General features: G+C 39.6%; 1 protein-coding gene across 1 annotated transcript in view; it reads right to left on the bottom strand.

The window, feature by feature from the left end:
• Nucleotides 1-20,248, bottom strand: part of sptbn5 (spectrin, beta, non-erythrocytic 5) — a 48,161-nt gene extending 27,913 nt beyond the window's left edge. Inside the window, 33 exon segments of the mRNA XM_056476586.1 lie at nt 90-200; nt 276-390; nt 524-669; nt 2,579-2,711; nt 2,792-2,949; nt 3,027-3,140; nt 3,225-3,425; nt 3,768-3,954; nt 4,098-4,324; nt 5,378-5,542; nt 5,628-5,798; nt 5,878-5,977; nt 6,262-6,401; nt 6,510-6,753; nt 6,825-7,112; nt 7,286-7,537; nt 7,614-7,744; nt 7,905-8,057; nt 8,166-8,372; nt 8,493-8,629; nt 8,739-8,883; nt 8,972-9,178; nt 9,270-9,470; nt 9,775-9,928; nt 10,049-10,275; nt 11,182-11,320; nt 11,595-12,229; nt 14,400-14,628; nt 14,732-14,889; nt 14,977-15,093; nt 16,273-16,440; nt 19,127-19,263; nt 20,123-20,248. Of these exon segments, the coding sequence (XP_056332561.1) occupies nt 90-200; nt 276-390; nt 524-669; nt 2,579-2,711; nt 2,792-2,949; nt 3,027-3,140; nt 3,225-3,425; nt 3,768-3,954; nt 4,098-4,324; nt 5,378-5,542; nt 5,628-5,798; nt 5,878-5,977; nt 6,262-6,401; nt 6,510-6,753; nt 6,825-7,112; nt 7,286-7,537; nt 7,614-7,744; nt 7,905-8,057; nt 8,166-8,372; nt 8,493-8,629; nt 8,739-8,883; nt 8,972-9,178; nt 9,270-9,470; nt 9,775-9,928; nt 10,049-10,275; nt 11,182-11,320; nt 11,595-12,229; nt 14,400-14,628; nt 14,732-14,889; nt 14,977-15,093; nt 16,273-16,440; nt 19,127-19,249 (5,883 nt within the window). The 5' untranslated portion in view covers nt 19,250-19,263; nt 20,123-20,248.
• Between the last annotated feature and the right edge of the window lie 147 nt (nt 20,249-20,395).

Raw genomic sequence — 20,395 nt, 5'->3', positions numbered from 1 at the left:
AAGCATCTATGCCATCCACTAGATGTCAGTATACTGTAATTTCCAAGATGATCGTCAATTCACCACTGCAGTGTTTACTATTTCAGTACCTGTTGCTCAGTTCCAGCCAGCTCGTGCACAAGAGCTTCATGTTTGCGTAGCTGTGACTGCACTCCTTTCAGATCTTTGGCTATGTCTTCAGGAATTGTTTTGTGCCTCTCCTGGTGCAGAATAAGTGATAAGTGAGCATCATATTATTCAGCAACTTGACTTCATAACACATTAGTTCTGGTTACCTTGATCTGTCCCAGTGCATCAGTCAGGTCTTTGTAGAATTTGTGGCATTTTTCAGACTTATGAAGCTTTTCTTTACGATCTTTCGATAAATCCTGCAGCTTGTCCCACGAGTCTCTGTCACATAATATTTATTTTGAGCTGCAATTTATATCTATAATCTGGAACTGTGTGTGCAGGTATGATGCATAACCAATTCATTTAGGCTATTTATTAGTTCCTAATATTTTATTGGATCACACGCTGTTACCTGAGCAGATTCTGTGTTTCTTGGATGAAGCGGCTCTCAGGGTGATTGCTTTTGATGAGATTGTCAGCCAACTGTTCACAGGTGTGCATCCTCTCCATTCCCACCTCCAGCTGCTTCAAGAAGACCTCAAATCTCCCACGCAGTTGCTATCATAAAACAAGAGGTGCTTAGATCCTGATCACAGGCAACATAGCAGTTTATTTAATCCTAATGAACCAGGATGAATCATTTTGAAATTTTGATGACTTTTATTGGTTTTAAATCCAAATAAGCTTTCCAAGTTTTTGATGTCAATGCTCTTGAAAACAATATGATGACTAGGGGCGAATAAAAATAAAAACTATAAAAATATTAATAGAATTAAATGGTATTGTGTATATTACAATTTTAATATACACTCACTGGCCACTTTATTAGGTACACCTGCCCAACTGCTCGTTAATGCAAATATCTAATCAGCCAATCACATGGCAGCAACTCAATACATTTAGGCATGAAGACATGGTCAAGACGATCTGCTGCAGTTTAAACTGAGCTCAGAATGGGGAAGAAAGGGGATTTTACTTTGAACGTGGCATGGTTGTTGGTGACAGACAGGCTGGTCTGAGAATTTAGAAACTGTTGATCTACTGGGATTTTCATGCACAATCATCTTTAGGGTTTACAGAGAATGGTCCGAAAAACGAAAATATCCAGCGAGAGGCAGTTCTGTGGGCACAAAAAAAAAACAACACGTCCAACCTTGAGGCAGATGGGCTACAGCAGCAGAAGACCACACCGGGTGCCACTCCTGTCAGCTAAGAACAGGAAACTGAGGCTACAATTCCCACAGGTTCACCAAAATTGCACAATTGAAGATTGGAAAGACATTGCCTGGTCTGATGAGTCTCGATTTCTGCTGCGACATTCGGATGGTAGGGTCAGAATTTGGCATCAACAACATGAAAGCATGGATCCATCCTGCCTTGTATCACCGGTTCAGGCTAGTGGTGGTGGTGTAATGGTGTGGGGGACATTTTCTTGGCACACTTTGGGCCCATTAGTACCAATTGAGGATCATGTCAACACCGCAGCCTACCTGAGTATTGTTGCTGACCATGTCCATCCCTTTATGACCACAGTGCACTCATCTTCTGATGGCTACTTCCAGCAGGATAACGAGCCATCTAATAAAGCGTGAATCATCTCAGACTGGTTTCTTGAACATGACAATGAGTTCACTGTACTCAAATGGCCTCCACAGTCACCAGATTTCAATCCAATAGAGAACCTTTGAGATGTGGTGGAATGGGAGATTCACATCATGGATGTGCAGCAGAAAAATCTGCAGCAACTGTGTGATGCTATCATGTCAATATGGACCAAAATCTCTGAGGAATATTTTCAGTACCTTGTTGAATATATTCCACAAAGGATTAAGGCAGTTCTGAAGACATTAGGGGTCCAACCAGGTACTAGTAAGGTGAACCTAATAAAGTGGCCTGTTAGTGTTTATAATAATAACAGGTATCATCTAGTGCAGTTCAGTCATTTTTGAAAGATGTTTAGAAAATGGTATTATACTCAGTAAAGGGTACTTGCCATGTGAACAAAAGAAATAATGATTTTAAAAGTTAAATGGTTAAAAGCTTGAGAAACTAATTTTATCCATCTTATACAGTATGTTGGGTACTGTGGCTAAACAAAATGATACTGAAAGATTAATAAAAAAAGACTATTCAGTCACACACTTCAAACTAATCAAGATTCAACACTTTTAGTAAGTTTCATTTTCATTTTTTTTTTATAAAAAAATCATGACACGTCAGATTATATATGGATAATGGATAAGTGCTGCATAAATATAATTGTGTATTCTAAAATAAAATAAAAATTAGTAAAATATACCATATTATTTTCAAAATTAGTTACACCAACTGGTTAATACATTACACTGACAGACCTAAAATAGTAAAAATCTTGATTGTACTCTCAGAGCCCCAGTACCTTAACTTCCAAATGAAAGAATAGAGCAAAGTAGTTTGAGAGCAAATATACAGGACTGACAAATCTCACCAGTACATTTTCATAATCACTCCCAAGATCATTAGAGGCCGCAATCTGTGTCTGCTGAGTGATCCATTCCTCCAGTTCACTAGACTCACGCTTAAATTCATGTAGGTGTAGAGTCTCTCGAAGCCTCTGTTCTCTGTTGTGAAGACATACATTTGTTTTACACTGCAAATATACAGCATGTGAGGGTGTGCACTTCAGCTATAACTATTTTACCTGACTGTCGCTGAGTGTTGAAGCTCACTTAGTTTAGATTTAATGTGGTTGTAGGGCTTGTTCAACTCCTCTAAACCCCACACACGTACAGCCTGCTTGACATTGGACTTGAGTTCATCTACTTGAGCAGCAAGTACCTCAATTTGCCCCTCCACTCCCTGGAGAAACAAAGCAGTTTGCATTAACATGTTTAAACCCTAAGCTATTGCATTAGTACAAGCCAAAGATTACTCACCTCGTGTTGCTTTATTAGACTGCGGGTAGCTAATTCAGTCTTGCCGTAATCAGTGCTGACTAAAGCTGATGTTTCTGACACAAGGGTTTCCAGCTCAGTGCAGTCAAGCAAAATCTGTCCATCAGATCAAAAACATTAACACTAACGGTCTGAATAATTGCTGGCACAAAAAGACCGCAAACTCTCCTACACCTTTACCTGTTCCCGCGTAACAGCCTTGTTAAGTTCTCCAGAGCGTTTCTCGCAGGATTCCTCTAACTCTTCCCATTTGGCAATCAATTGCTCACACCTCTGCTGCACCTCCTGACCATTCCACTGATTGGAGCGGGCCATGGCTCGTCCTCTGTCCAGTACTCGCTGCAGGTACTTGCTGTGGGCATTCACCTCTGCCTGCAGGTCCTGAAAGGGTTTCAGAGATTCAACAGTTATAATGAATGAAACTCTTTGGGGTACAGACTTTGGTTTAAAGTGATTAAATGCAACTCTTTGTGGAAATATGAGAGCAAATTCACAAATTTATGAACCCCTAAAATCTGTTCCTGACCCAAATTGACTAAAAAAATAAACGTGATGGCTTGAAAAATTTAATTGCTGGCTTTTTCTGATGAATTTATCTATTAGATGGATTTTGGATTTGGAAAAATGTTTGATCCATTTCCTAACCCAAATATTAACTGAGGTGCTGAAATATGATAGGTTTTTGAATCCAAGTGAACTCGTAAAGATCTCATTTAAACATACCTTGTGTTTCTGAAGAAGGCTAACTGCCCCAACCAGTGATCTTTCATAGTTTGTAGTATCAGCTACAGGGTGATGCTCTGATATCCAGTTTAACTCTAGGTCCACATCATGGTAAAAGCTGTATAGAGCCACATCTGCCTCTAACTGGCGCCTGCGATGATCCAAAGGTTCCTCTAGAGATTTAAATCTAACAAATAAAACAGAGTTAAAGGCTTTTTAAAGAGAAAGAAACTGTAATTGGCATCAATTTAGTAGTTATTGTATTTCTAAAAACAGCTTTCTTTGCAGGTAAGTTTTTACTATGGTAACAGAGGAAATATAAGTACTAACAGTTTCAGGTAAGTGTCAGTCTCCTTGAGAATGCGCTGAGAGTCAAAATGGTTGGTGGCCAGGTTTTTGGCACGGGTGACAATAGAGTTGATTTTCTCAGCAAGTTCTTGAGCTTCCTCCTCCAGCTGCTTGTGCTCTTTTAGGAGCTGTCTGCTGGAGCGGAGGTCATGACCCCTGATTGCATTTTGTAGCATTCTCTCAATTGCCTCAATCTTCAATTTAGCATCCTGAAAATAAACACATATGTGACGTAATTTTTTATGTGCAAACATGCAAAGAGTTAATTACAGCTGATTTAATTCAAATAAACAATTCAGATGAGAATACATTTGAACATGAGTTTTGGTGGCATTTCCAGTGCTTGCACTAGTAGTACTTTAATTAAAGGGTCTGTCTTTTGGCCCGTTTCCACTGAGTGGTACGGTATGCAGGGGCTTAACGAACATTTTTAAAGTGGGGGAGACAGTGGAATAAGACCTAAAAGTTTCCGGTCATATAATTATTAATCTCCTGTTTTCAAAATGGTCTGTCTCTAAAAGTGAGGGGGACGTGTGTCCCCCGGTTACTATGCCCCTGACGGTACGGTTTGGTTTGGTATGCTTTTATGGCCGTTTCCACTGTCAGAAGGTACCTAAAAGCGAACCGTACCGTACCACTTTTTGGGTGCCCTTTGCAATGTCTAACACAACAAAAGGGTACCAAAAGGTAGAGCAAGACGTGCAACTGAACACTATTGGTTTACAGAGATACGTCACTCACTTGTGCAACAAGCCAGGAGAATGAAAATAAAGGAACCGCCATTTTTAAATATACAGCCACGACATTACACCGTAATAATATATACATATAATAATGAGCCATGGTCGACCGGAGCCAAACAAACTGATTATTAAAGCGATTCTGACATCTGATCCTTTCAGAAATGCACAAACACGATTGTGACGCATGAAAAAACAAAAGAGAAGCCGGAAATGATTGTTTCAGCAACCTAAAACATAAACAAACTGCCATGTTTAACTACTATCATCACCGTTTGGACTATTATGAACTCAGAATGACGGAATTACTTTCTAACAAGAGGTTACATGTGCTGGTGAAGATTAAAGATACAGATCAAAGGGATACCATTGGTACTCTTTGGGCAGTGGAAACGCAAGCCTGATAAAGGTGACCCGTGCCGACCCATACCGTACTGTACCACTCAGTGAAAACGGGCCATAAATACTTTCAGTACAGTCCTGCAATAGTAAACTGCAGAACAGAGCTTAAATATACAGTACCTGCAGCAGCTCCATGAGTTGCTCTTGTTGGCCAGCCTGTCGCAGTTTGTCCCCTCTTTCGGCCATCTTCCTCTGGAGTTCAGTCCACCTTTTGTGTACCTCTTGAGTCTTTCTCTGAATGCTCTGGGTGTTGTAGTGATCCTCTACCAACATCTCCTCTCCAGTCTAACCATATAAAATCCAGTCATCAGAATGGAAAAAAATTTGGAAAAATATACCAATAAACAATACATCTGATTTATTACTGTACCTCAATTAGTCTGTCTATGCGAACTGCATTGGCCTGCATCTCTTTTTCTGCTGCCTCATGTTTTTTGAGCTTACGAAGGATGTTGGTTGGATCTCTGTACGATTCATCCTCAGCAATCTCAAACTTTTCATCCATCCACAACAGCATCTCCTCAGCATCTCTTAAAAATTCCTATGTCAGGGAAAATTTTTAAAGCATTACAGATTTCTTATTTGAGAGCTACTTACACATTTTAACCATTGTGTTTTACCTGGTACTTTTTCGATGCAAGTAACTCAAGCCTCCTTAATTTACAACTTTCTTTCAGCCTCTTGAAATGATCTTGAATGACCTTTGATCGCTGTTGTATTCTGGATAAAGAATAAATACGCCAGGTTAAGGAAGACAATAGACAGCTATTTTAGTCACTAAAACAATTATAACATATTAAAACAAATAGCTTATTTTAGAGATTTATTTTTGGCAATTTTACTTCATTATTGGACAGTGTGTAGATGGGAAGCGAAGTTGGAGAGTGAGAGAAGGATGGAATCAGAAAAGATCTGTGAGTCAGGATTCGGGATACCCAACGTGCAATGGAACTCAATGTGGGTGCACTGCCCATGAGGATATCAGCCCCAACAGCTTTACTCACTCTTTAGCAGCAAAGTTGCGCTTGCTGATGAGCTCCTGGCACTTGTCTTGAAAGAGGGTGATAGATCGCTCTAGAGCCTCAAGCAAAGCCTCAAGCTCTTCTTGTCGGCTCAATAAACTGTAAACACTGTCCACAGAGTCCTGTGCAGAATTGAAGAGTTACAGTAAATCTTTATGAATGTATAGCTCTTCCAAAAATTTGCTTAGAGACAGGAAATCTATTTATTAAATATCAGATCAATAATTTACCCCTAAGTCTCTGACTTTAAGTCTGGCTTCATGACCAGAAATGGTGGCCTCAATACGATCTGCATCCATATTCAGTTTCTGAAACTCCAGTCCTTGCCCAAGCCTTCTGTTGCGACTAGACCATAGTTTGTCCAGCTGGCTCCACTCATGATCCAACTTTGTGAGCGTCTGCTGAACATCTTTAGCTCCTTTATCTCCAGATGCCACGTCCAGAGACTGACCCAGCCTTTCCATATCTTTTAATCTGAAATAATCAAACCATCAATCATATGCACTAAAAGAAGAATTGTAAGATAAAGACCAAACACAACTAACTTTGCTCTCTGCAGTTCAATCTCCTGCTTCAGATCAAAGTTCTCCTTCAACAAGGCTTGAGCCGATGCTACATCAGATCCCGTGTCCTCTTCCAGAAGGTGCTCCTGTGTTGCCTCAGCCCACAACAACAAGTCTCTGGTCTCTTTTTGAAAGAGTTGCAAGCGTCTGGCTTCTTCAAGCATTCGTTGCCTTTGAATGGCTTGGGCTTTCAACTGCCGCAGCAAGTCTTCCAGAGCATGTACTTCTTCCATTATAGCAGCACTTTCTGCGGGACTACAGTCTTTTTTCCTGTAGCAAAGCAATGGGATATATAGTTCACGGGCAATAAATGAGGATTAATTTAGGTTCAGTACTACACATAACACATTTTACTGTAAGTTATTGCTAAGGTTAGATATAATTAGTGGCAATAAATGTCATCAAAAACAAGTGGTACTGCAAATGTTTTAAAGCAAACCCACATCTTGGCCACACTTTTAAGATACTCTATTTTTCTTTCCAGAGCTTCTATGTCCCTCTCAGCTTGGGCTTGTCTGTGTTCCTCAGCCTGTAGGGCTGATGGTGAGCTCCCCACATCAGGTGTATCAAGCTGGGCAAGTCTGTGCTGGAGCTGAGCCTCGACTTCCTGGCAGGTCTGCAGGAAGGACTTCACATCAGCAGAACTAAGCAGCTCATGAGCCGTCTCATCCTTTAGTTTCTGAATATGTTCCCATCTGTTCATGAAAAAACACTTTCAGGAATTTTTTCAAAGACAGTAGTATGGTGGAGTGGTATGGTTGCCCTTTATACCTGCGAGTAACAATTCCAAGTCTTTGCTGAATGTCTTTTTTCTTGCTGTGCTGCTGTTTCAATAGCTCATCTCCAAACTTGGTGATATCATCAAGCTGCTTTCTACCACTTGCTAGTTCAGTTACAAAGTTCTGCGTTGAAATGAAAGAAGTCAGTGTTTTTAAATCAAAATACCACAATGTTCAAGAAAAACAAATAATTCTCTTGAAGTTACTTCTCTAAGCAATTTTATAAGATGCTCTGAAGGGTGTTAATGTTGACTTTCTGCTTGTGTTTTCAGCAAGGACTGACCTCATATTTGGCTTGTACAACCTCTAAGTTGTTGGAATTGGAGCTGAAAGTGTTGAGGACATTCTCCTTGTCTCCCATCCAGGACTCAAACTCCTCACAAGCATTGTAGAATCTGTGTAGTCGTGCAGTGTCCTCCAGGATCTTATTTTTTGACTGGTGGGAAATTTTTTAGTAAAATGCATAAAAAATATTTTAAACCATCCTTAATCATAAACAATACAATTCTCTTGAACAATGCTTTGTAGGACCTTGAATATTTACCTGTGCTAAATTGTAAAGGCGGTTGAAATCCTTCTCCAGACTGTTTTGTGTGCTCTCTATTGTGTCTTTTTGGAAATGTGGGTCTGGTAAGGTTGAGGTAGATATTTCAGCTGTACCACGCCGCATGGAACGAGTGCGGCGAGGGCGGCTGACTTTTCTTTTTGGACTCTCAGCTACTCCGTTCGTAGTTTCAGGTGGTGCTTCCTGCTTTTGGTTAAATCAAAAACAGAAGCAAAAAGTACTGTCTAGTAGATGTGATTTTATAAGAAGCCTTATGGCTCATGAGGTTTAAATTTCAAATAGAATTGAAAATTGAATGAGTTTTACAGAAGACGGCAGCTCCCTGATGTATGTGGAAGAAACTAGTTGCTCATTTCCTCTGCTGTCCCGAAGAAGCAACTTATCATCCTTTTCCCTGCTGATAATTGTCAATATTTCTCCTCTGTCCCAGATTAATTTAGGGCCTGAAAAAATAGTCAGGAAGATTGTTTGTCCAAACAAACCAGCCCTGTCGCATTTATCAGTTTGACTAAAGCACTAGTAGCTTTTATCATATTTTGCTGGCATGTTTACCTCGGTATTTAAACCTAATCATTGCTTGTTCTTGTGGTAAAACCTTGCTGACTGCTTTGCTTCCTTTGTCAGCTTTTTTCTCCTTCTCATCTTCGCCATCTGATGAATCACTGTAGTGGACCATTCTAGTTTGCTGGGTTTCAGTCTTAAATTGATAAAAATTTTATCAGTAAGGCTAATAATTTCTCTGTTTTAGTAATAAAGTACATGACTTTTACAATTCGTTGACTCACTGTAAGAGGTGCAAGTTGGGCAGCACTCTTGGCCTGCTCACCCAGTCGTTTGACTTCTGAGGAATATGCTTCCATTTCTTTCTCCAGTCGTTGGTGACGCTGGAGCAGAGCAGTAGAGCTGGCCTCATCCTTTCCATAATCCTCATCAATGAGAAGTGGTTTGCGGTCATCAAGCCAAGAGCTGGCTTCAGTAATGTCTGCAAAATACTGAGAGGACAGGATTTAGGCATTTAGGATACATTTTGTCCCAACCACTGTTTGATATCCTGAAAAATTATTTTTAATGTCTGGTTTCTACCTGCTTGATGACATTGGCAGCATGCAGTCTGTTCTTTCGGATAGTGACTTGTTCTTTAAGTTGTTGCCACTGTTTCTGAAGAGTCCGAATCCACTTTTGGATGTCTTTCTCATTGGGGTGTCTCCCCCTGGACAGCTCTTGTCCTCTGAGTACAACTCCAGAGCACAGAGATTCCTGTGACTGAATCTCTGCCTCCAAAGCCTGCAACATACATAAACATTTAGCCAATCTTAGCAGCTCTGATACAGCCACATTAAGGTAAAGCAACAGTAATACTGTGTTACCGAAGTGTTTACCAAACTGCTTTTGGATTTTTAATTAGTTTTAATATGTTTTAATATGCCTTATTTTATTGTCATGTGTTCTTTTACTTGTTTTCTCTTATTGTAAAGCACTTTGTGACACAATGTCTGGGAAATGTGCTATATAAATAAATATTTACTTACTTATTTAATTACTTTATGTTGTCATTTCTTCACCATTTCATATTTTGATGGCCACATACCTTGTGATTCTGAATGGCCTGCTGAATTTGACTGAGGTCTCTCCCTAGAGATGCTGCCTGTAGAAGCACCCATTTCTCATAGATCCATGCTTCTACTTCTTCACAATCATGGAAAAACTCAAAGAGCTTCAGCTGTCCTTCAAGAGCTTTTCTCCTTTTTTAAACAAGAACAGACTTTACAGTATATATGTCCAGTCACTTTTAATTTACTACTTCAACAACAAAACTGCCCAGTCCACAGGTGTGTATGAATTGGTGGGTTTAAAGCGTTTACCTGTTCTTGCTGAGCCCCAGTAGGGAGTTGTAATGGCTATTAAGATCTTTAAGTTCTCTCTGGACTTTTGTGGCACCTTTGTGTTTAACCTTTAAGGCACTGCTACTACTGATGGCATTCAGAGTTTCACCAAGTGAGATGATCTGAGTGTCAATCAAGTCCTGCTTTTGCAGTAGGGCTACCACATCTGGCAGCTGTTTTCCCATGTCAGAGGAATCTGCCTGAGCCTATAAGCAGGAATGAAAGCAAAACCCTCAATGATGATGTTGCTAGTAAAACAGCACATTTATAAATAAATAACACACATAGATGAGCCAAAACCTAATGAGCCTAATGAACTTAATTTGACTACAGTAAATCCCAGTGCCTTACTTTCACAAGAAAACAGCCTGTCATAGTAAAAGACCAGACATCTTTTCACTGTTCCAACGTTCAATTCTAATGTTTGCATGCCCACTTATTACACCTTCAATATTGCTCTTCTTTTGGTTCTTACCAGATGGAAACAACTGATGAGCATTGGATGCCCAACACCCTGACGCCAGTTTGTAGTGTATATTCTGACCGAGTTGCTTTACCGGAATAATTTTCCTATTTCTCCTGCATCGTGTTGATTACAAGAATTGATTGTTAGCTTAGAAACTACTCTACTTAGAACTTGATATGTGTTTTATTAGGACATGATATGGTATTTGCTGTGACTGGTCCTCGGCACCTAGACTGCAGCTCTGCACAGAAAGTTCGGCCAGAGGAGAAAGGGTTGTGCCCAACTGAGCCTGGATTCTCTCAAGGTTTTTTCCCTTCACTTTTGTCAATTGGTGAAGTTTTGTTCCTCGCCACTGAGACGACTGGCTTGCTTGGTTTTGGACTTGTGGAGCTGCGCATCGATGGATTTGCTCGTCAGTGTTTGGTCCTTCAGCAGTAAAAATTTAAACCACACTGAACTGAACTAAACTGAACTTCAACTCTGAAAACTGGACTGACATAGTTTCAATTTGCTAGAACTTCTATGTTAAGCTGCTTTGACAGTCTACATTGTAAAAGCGCTATAGAAATAAACATCAATTGAATTGAATTGATCATGATGGTTTGGCTAATTAGTGTATGTGTATACAGGAAATTCACCAGTTCACCTGTAATTCCTTGAGGTCCATAGATATTAACTTAATGTCTCTAAGGACAGCAAATGTATTTGCTGCATCTCCAACATGTGCTCTCTGCTCCTGCAGAATCTGCTGCAAATCTTTCCAGCGGTTCATGATATCCACCTTTCTGTCATGTGAAAAATAGTTATGAAGTATTAGCATTTTTCTATTGCATTCACACATTTAAACTTGTTTTTACTTTAATAACGTGAATTTCTGCATCAACATAATAAGGATTCACTTGCTGAAAAATCCAGTTTGCCCAGTAATAAGTTAATCCATAAACATTTAATTCACAATTAAATATTATCCCAGTATATCTGCTGATTTACAATAGGAAAGCCCATAATTCTTTAAAAATAAACATAACCCAGAAAAGTCCATAAATCTTTGCCCCTCACCTGCGAATCACTTGTACTTTGCTGTGGTAGTTATCCCTCTCGATGACAGCAGCCATTTCACTTAGAGCACGGAAACGTGGTTCATGTGCCAAAACATCAGCTCCCAGGGCCTCCAGTCTGCGAGCTGCTATCTCGGCCTCCTCAAGCCTCTGCAGTCCTCCCAGGTCTTGTTGTTGAATCAGTTGCAGAGTGTCCTCCAGGTAGCTCTCCCTCAGCGTCGCTTTACGGCCAAATTTCTGGGCCAACTGTTCCAGCTGCTCCAGCCTCATCAGTGCACTCTGGAGAACGCGCTCTCGCTGGTGTTCTGCTCGCTCTAGCAAGGTCCAGTTCCTTTCGATATCCCCCAAAGTCTTGCCTTCCGAAGGAATGTAGTCCCACTGGTTGTTTGCCCTCAGCTTGGTTCGTAAATTGAAGAGGTGAGCCTCAATGGCCCCTCGTTCCTGGTACTTGGGAGGCTTCTCAATAGTACGGTAAGTCTTGAAGGCAGCTACCAGATGCTGCATTTCTCGCAGGGAGTTGGGGAAGGAACGGTCATTGAGCTCCACCACCTTGGTCTTGATCCAGCGTAGCAAGTCAGACACCATACTCTCATACAGACCCTTCATATCATCCAGCTCTTTCAGGAGGTCCACAATCTGCAAGCAGATGGAAAGTAGGGAGAGAGGAACTATACAATTTTGAAAACATAAATCGATGAAATTCAAAATCACAGGTTTCATCTATTACATATAGCTGGATGGTTCAACATTTAGGAACAGCACTAATTACAAACAACAAAAGTTCAATAAAAAAAATTAATAAAATAAAGAAAGTATATATCTGGCAACAGTTTCTATTCCACTGAAGCATGAGGGATTTGGGAGGATGTTTTTTGTTCAACAGCTACACTGACATCTATCTACTTGATACACACCTTTCCCACTTCTGGAACAATCCTTTGTGGCTCAATAATTGAATGTCTCATGTTCTGCCATCGCAGCCACTCACTGCTAAAATAGCCACTGAAAGCCATTGTCATCTGGTATCCCAACAGCGTCACACCTAAGAGCTGGCAGTCTTACCACAAAATGAACACAGAGTCTTGACATCTCAGAGCCTGGCTGGACTCATCTTTGTCCCATCCATCCATCCAAGAAGATCTGTCTGTCATTGTTTAATACACTTTTGTGACAGCTAACACTACTCCACAGCTGTGACCCAGTCAACACATACCAGTATTTCTATTCACACGTGTGGACATGGTGGTGAGTGAAAGTGTCGCACTGCACAGGCAGAACAGGACACTTCACGCCCCTGTTTCTCTCTCCATGTGTATCCTGCCAGCATGTTAATGGCATCGCCTGACCTCTGAGCTCATCTTCACTGGATCAGTTCCCTCTGTTTTTCAAAGAATATCTGAGGTTGTCTTCCTCCATATTGTCAACATTATCCAAAAAGGTGTGTCTTGACTATGCGATGCAGGGAACTACCTCTCTTGTAACATTTGCAGCCCTACAGTTTACACTGATCTGATTAAGACCAGGACTCCTCCTTTTGACCCACAGTAAAATCCAGTAATCCTAAAGAGTCTATGAGATTAGTCCTCATTCAACTGCAGTAGGTGCAGTTCGTATGTTCACTAACAGATGGCGCCAGTGCTCAACATTTCTCAATAAAAGCTTTCTGAAGACGTGCCTGGAGGGACATGCTCATGTGACATTTCTTTGTTCCTGCAGACAAGTGTATATATTTTGAAAATAATCATGCTTAATCAAAGATCGTTTTCAACTAGAAAAGTTTATATCAGTGATAAATTTCTGGTGTTATGACTATTTTAAGTACGTTCCAAACATTCACACCGGCCACTTTATTAGGTACAGCTGTCCAACTGCTCGTTAACACAAATTTCTAATCAGCCAATCACATGGCAGCAACTTAATACATTTAGGCATGTAGACATGGTCAAGACGATCTGCTGCAGTTCAAACCGAGAAAGCATGGATCCATCCTGCCTTGTATCAACAGTTCAGGCTGGTGGTGGTAATGTAATGGTGTGGGGGATATTTTCTTGGCACACTTTGGGCCCATTAATACCAATTAAGCATCATGTCAACACCACAGCCTACCTGAGTATTGTTGCTGACCATGTCCATCCCTTTATGACCACTGTGTACTCATCTTCTGATGGCTACTTCCAGCAGGATAACGTGCCATGTCATAAATCGTGAATTATCGCAGACTGGTTTCTTGTACATGACAATGAGTTCACTGTACTCAAATGGCCACCACAGTCACCAGATTTCAATCCAATATAGCACCTTTGTGATGTGGTGGAAAAGGAGAGACAAATCTGCAGCAACTGTGGGATGCTATAATGTCAATGTGGACAGTAATGTCTGAGGAATATTTCCAGTACCGTGTTAAAGCTATGCCACGAAGGATTAAGGCAGTTCTGAAGACAAAAGGGTACTTTTGTACTAGTAAGGTGTACCTAATAAAGTGGCCGGTGAGTGTAGATATTCTTATATAATACTAATTCAATACAAAGTTTAACATAAGACAGAAATTTAAATTTACCATCTGTAGATGTCTCTGTTGACACATGCATTCAGTTATTTTGTACACACAGAAGTTTACATACAGATATTCTTTCATCCAATCAACAAACTGATGTAGAGAATCAAGCCCTTATTCATTTTTTTCCTTTTGTAATATCTACTTTATTCACACTTGACATCACAGTATGGAAGAAAAGATGTGTTTCAGAAGTTTTTTGCTAAGCGATTTTAAAACTAAGTTTGATTTAATAGGCTAATAGTGACTAACCTTAGCTATCCTCTTCTGGATAGTCTGCCCCTGCTTCATTTTGGAGAAGTAGTGATAGTACAGTGAGACATAAGTCATGATGGACTTCTCATCAGGATGGGGCACCATCACATCTTCAACATCGAGGAGCTGCATTATGCCAAACTCATCCTCTGCCAGAGCGAAAGCATGGGTGAGGTTCCTTTTCGGATCATCCTGGGGGAGTCGGTTGTAGTCAAAAAGATCAGGTCTGGAACAATGTTATAATAACATCAGGAGACTGAAGTGGTGGAAAGAGATTAGCCAAATTATGCTACTTATCAAAAGAGGGTGCGATCCACTCAAAATACTACCGATGGGCATGAATTAGAGCATTGAAGGCCAGTCCATCTCTCCAGCTGCCTGAGAAGTCTTGCACATTTACATTGGTGTAACCGGCAGTCTTACGTTGACACCAGATGAGCAGAGCTTCTTTGGCTGAGCGCCGAGCGGCACTGGCATCACCACCAGCCTGAGACCAATACAGAATGTAAAAAAGAGGACTTCCAAACACACACAGTTTGCTTTAAAGGTGAAAAAACCTATCTTGAAACTTTACCTCAACTATATTGATGTTCCCAATCTGGAAGCGGAGAATGATGATCCAAATTAGACCCAGGATCAGGGTTCTGTCTCCATCCACCACATTTTCTGGACCAATCAGATCTACGCGGATCTACATTAAGAAAAATAGAGGGTACAATATGATTCTGTTCCATAGTTCAGTGGTTCGCAGGACAATGTGGGGGGGGGGGGGGGGGGGGGGGGGCCTGTAGCCTTTTTTTTACACACACCCTGGTGTGATTACGTTATATTAAAGACACAGCAATAACGTCAGATGCAGCACATTGATTTTATGGCACCAGGTTAAACTTTCTGACACATTTATGACACTTATGTACAAAAAAAAATAAAATAAATGCCAAAACTGAATATGGAGGATGGTCTACCAGTGGCAGTCTTCATAGGATCATATATCTATAACCACCTCAGAGAATATTGGGGGTCTTGAGTCACTGGCATTGTTATTTTGGGGGTCACGGGCTGAAAAGTTTAGGTTGTAGTTAATATCTCTTTATTTTCATTTTGCCTCACAGAAGTTACATCGTGGAAAACAGGCCAGATGTACTAAGGGAACACACTATTGTATATGATCAGTATTTACAGTTAAATAAAAGGATTGAACAGTTCATTTTAAAGCTGACCTTATTGCAAATGTATTAATAGCAGTTTCTATTAATTTCAAAATTAATAGAAACTGTTTCTATTTCAGATTCAAAATGTATTAGCTGTTATTTAAATGTATCCTGCAATGAGATTCCATAGGGTTTGTGATAGACAATTTACTTTGCACTGTTATTTAATGGCCAATAGCCCATTTTGTTCCTATGTTGTAATAGATGCGCTGCTTATACTAGATTCCATTAGTCATTATAGAAATGAGGTGCTGTGTCTGTTCAGTCACACTTTATTTTGATGGTCCGTTTGATTAATTTAAGTTACATTGCATCTATATGCCAACTAATTCTCATTAGATTATAAGTAGACTGTTAGGTTGGGGTTACATTTATAGTGTAAGTTGACATGTACTTGCAAAGTTTCTTATAGTCAGTTAAATGTCTGTTGGAGGAGCATGAACAGATTTTAAGCAGACAGTCTACTAATACTCAAATGGACCATCAAAAATAAAGTGTTATCGTCTGTTCTATAATTTGCAACTGCTATTAACTTCCATCTGGGACTTTATGGCATTTTATGGGTCTTTATTTGCCTTGTATAATAAATCTGGCCCAATATGTTTTTAAAAGGCAGTTCAATATATAATTTCCATTGTACTACTTTGCTTTCGGTTTACCTTGGTTTTGAGGAAAGTGATGGCAATGCTGTTGTTTTCCAGACAGTGAACTCTTAGTGTGCGTCGACTGGGAGTGGGCAACCTCTCTCCAGAAATGAGCTCCAGAAGTCGCACGAGATGCACACCAGTTCTTAATTCGGTGAATACATCAGTCAAGACAACCTTTTCCTTTAAAGAAGAATATACACAGAATTACAAATATTTCCATCACACTCATTTTATATCTGCAATCATTAAGCGGCCGCAATACAAAGTTCCAGACAGTGACATATGTGTTCCTACATTCAATGACTGCATTTGTTTGATGCATCATAGTCAGTTTTAAACAAGTTTGGGCATCAGCAGCTGCCTTTGTTTTAACACTTTGCTCGGATAATTGCCACTGTTCCATTATAACGTGACTCACTCGCACTGCTCTCAGTAAAGCTGTCCTGCTCTCCACTTTCAAGCAAAAGCCTTGCAGCCACTCCCTAATCCATGTGTTGTGGGAATCTGATGTCTCTCAACAGATCTGCTTACTGCCTCCAATAGGCTCTGCTTACCTAGGGAATGAACCGAGGGATCTTAGAGCACACCCTGTTCCTCAGCTAGGGCTTCAGAGATGAACACTCAAGAACAATAATACAAATCTGCTTGCAATTACTGCAAACATTTTTTTTTCAGCTTTCATTACATCTTTTAAAAACACAACAATAGTCTCTGCTAACTCACATAAATCGACTATCAGTAACACAAATTCTACGTGTTTGGGTGGAGTTCATTTTCTCAGAAAGCAATATTTAGTCTTTTTTTTTTAATGAACAGCATGACCTTTTATCATAAACATGTTATGAACGGTGTTGTTTGATACAGAACAATACACAGGAGCGACTGAGGAAGGGGAAAAGGAAAAGGAAACGTTTAAAACACATGTCATTCTTGCGGACAGCTGCCTGTATACAACTATTAATATATCTGGGTGCCCTGACAAGCCAAGGAAAGTTGTCATTGTGCCGCTTGTCCTTTTAACATCTTCCTCCTGTTAGTGTTTATTATGTAACTCAAGTCTTTCAACTGGTTCACGTAACAATAGCAGTAGGAGCTAATATACAACCACTAGTAAAGATATACAGTGGAAATATCTCATATAAAAAGCGTTACGGGATGACAGTCAAGGCGGTACTGTTTCCTTCCTAAATCTAATATTGGCGATGCTAATCTAAGCCTGCGAATGACAAGTTATCAGTTGTGCTTTTCCCTTTCCTGAGTGGATCTGGAAAGCTTTGCATAACGGTGTGTAAAAATTAACTTTCGAGTTTTCTGTGTATCTGACACTTCCTTCCTCTGTCTCTACTCAATACTCAAACTCAGTCTAAGAGTGCTGTAATTAACATCTGTTAGGTGAACTCAGCTAACTGTCCATCTATTGTAAAAATCCTTGTCCCTCCTAATTTTCCAAATGATGTTTAACAGAGCATTTTTCACAGTATTTCCTATAATTCTTTTTCTTCTGGAGAATGTCTTGTTTTATTTTGGCTAGAATAAAAGCAGTTAATTATTGAAACTATTCTATTTAGAAATTTGTTTAAAAAAATCTTTCTGTTGAACTGGGGGGGAAAATATACGGGTGGCTAATAATTCAGGAGGGCTAATAATTCTTAAGCCTGACAAAAGTCTTGTCATCAATCCCTGTTGTAAGAGCAACAAATAATAATAACGTGACTTCTAGTTGATCATTGAAAGGTGGCAGAAGGTAGATTTTTCTGTTGAATTATCTGTTGAACTGCATCCCAATCTTCACAAATACTGCAGAATACCTACTGGAACCTGCATGGACCCAAGATTCTCACAAAAATCAGTCAAGTTTGATGAAGGAAAAATCATGGTTTGAGGTTACATTCAGTCTGCAGAGTGGATGACAACATCAACAGCCTGAATGATCAAGACATTTGTGCTGCCCTCCTTCTCATACTTCAGCCTGGACAAAAAAAGTTCCTGAAAGCAAATAAGGTTGAGGTGCTCCTGAATTGGCCAGCCCAGTCACCAGATATGAACATTATTAAGAATGTCTCGGGTAAGATGAAGAAGGTATTGAAGAAGAATCCAAAGCGTCTTGATGAACTCTGGGAGTCCTGCAAGAAAGCTTTCTTTGCCATTCCAGATCACTCTATTAATAAGTTATTTGAGTCATTGCAGAGATGTATGGATGCAGTCGTCCAAGCTCATTAGAGTCATACATAATATTAATTCTTTCTTCACTGCACAATGACTTTATATTCTATACTGTACATTATTTCTGTTAAGTGATAAGGCTTTTGTCTAAGCAAAGTCAGACCTTACTGTCCTAAATAAATAATTAAAAATCAAGGCATGATCATATTTTATTTTGGTAAAATAAGCGTAATCTAGAGGCCTTTGCCTTTCATATTAGCCACTTCTGATAACAAACGATCAACTAGAAGTCAAGTTAGTATTTGCTTTTCCTAAATCTTGGAAAGGTGACAAGACTTTTGTCGGGTAGTGTATATATAAGTTGTACTGTAATGGACGCTAATAAAAAAAAAATTATGACTTTAACCGGGTTCAAGGGTTCACATCTAAAAGCAATCAAACTGGAGTGAGAACGTCACATCAGACACTAAAGCCAGTCACAAGACTGGAGTCATGATTAACATTATATTACACTAGATATTATCAAGTCATAGTGATATCAAGTCACGAATCATGAATGTTTGTGCATACAGATTGTTGTAGCGGTAACAGATATCACTGATTAAACTAGGTGGATTTTCATATATTTATAGCCACCGCTAGATCATTTCTGTGTGGATCAGGACACGCTTCATTTTGTTGTTTCCTGAGGATCGGTTCATACCCCACTCTTTGAGAAGACGCTGTTCATCCATTTTGTGTAGGTCTTCTTCTGCACTGTCATCCGCTGCTCCTGAAGCTCTCGAAATCGGCCATCTGACTCCTCTCCATCTCCCCGTTTAGCCATGACTGTGTCAGTTTCTGATAACAGCACATAGAAATGTTTCAGGGATACTCGTATTTCTTATGTCTAGGCTTGTTCATTTAGCCGGCCAACATGAGCTTAAATATTAAGCCACACACACATAACTGGTGAGGCCTTTGGATTTTTAAGAACTTTTGCAAGCAAGCAAATATCATTGTGAAAGCTAAATGTGACTCAAGATATGTAATTTTCCGTTCATAAATCTTTATTCTCTGGTATTTATGAGGAAGTGAAAGCAGCAGGGCAATCATGCCTGTCCTGCTGACAGTGTAATTATGTACTTTAAATATGACTTTATAGATACATTTTAAAGCATCATATAAATACCTAGCATTTCCAGATCGAGTGGTCTGAATCAACTCAATCACTGTATTGGTCATCAAATGAAAACCTTGATTTGATTGTATGTTATTAGTAACCTGGCCAACTTTCTAGAGAGATTGTAACCCAATGTTTGGTCAAATATGGATTTACCTAACAATTGGGTTTGTCCGTATTTGACCTAACATTTGGTTTACACCAACCCAAGATTTTTTAATCATTTTTATTTTGTAGAGTTTGTTACACGTCATCTCAGTAGAATGTTAATATGGATGGCACTATTATATACAGAAAATATTCCTTTACATCTTTATTCACAATGTAGTGAAAGTGACATGATTAAAACAAATATAAGCAATTATACTATAATATCACACAGTTCAAAACTGAATAAACTTCTTTTTTTGCTTTTACATAACATCAGCAGCAGATTTAGTGATTTAGCCATGTTGTTATTTGCACGTCAAACCAATACAAACGTTTGTAAAAGAAGTGTATGATGATTATGATGCACAAAAAGCTGAATTGACTTACCCTTCTCTTCTCGCCTCTTAAACACAGTCAATGCTAATCACAGACTCTCATCATAGAAAAGAAATTCATGATTTGAAAATAATCCGATATATCCTCTTGAGGAATGATCAGTGTTAAGGAACTGAACTGAACTTTGACGCTGTAATGGACTGAAAGGGAGGGTAATTCTTACTCACCTGACACTGCGCTGCTTCAAGGGGTAAAGGTTGAGATTATACTGCGATTCAGCAACACAAGCCTCTATACTGGCTGATCTAGGAACAGGCATGACAA

Source organism: Danio aesculapii, chromosome 17 (assembly GCF_903798145.1).
Source record: "Danio aesculapii chromosome 17, fDanAes4.1, whole genome shotgun sequence".
Lineage (NCBI taxonomy): Eukaryota > Metazoa > Chordata > Actinopteri > Cypriniformes > Danionidae > Danio > Danio aesculapii.
This window is presented reverse-complemented; position numbering and strand designations above follow the sequence as displayed.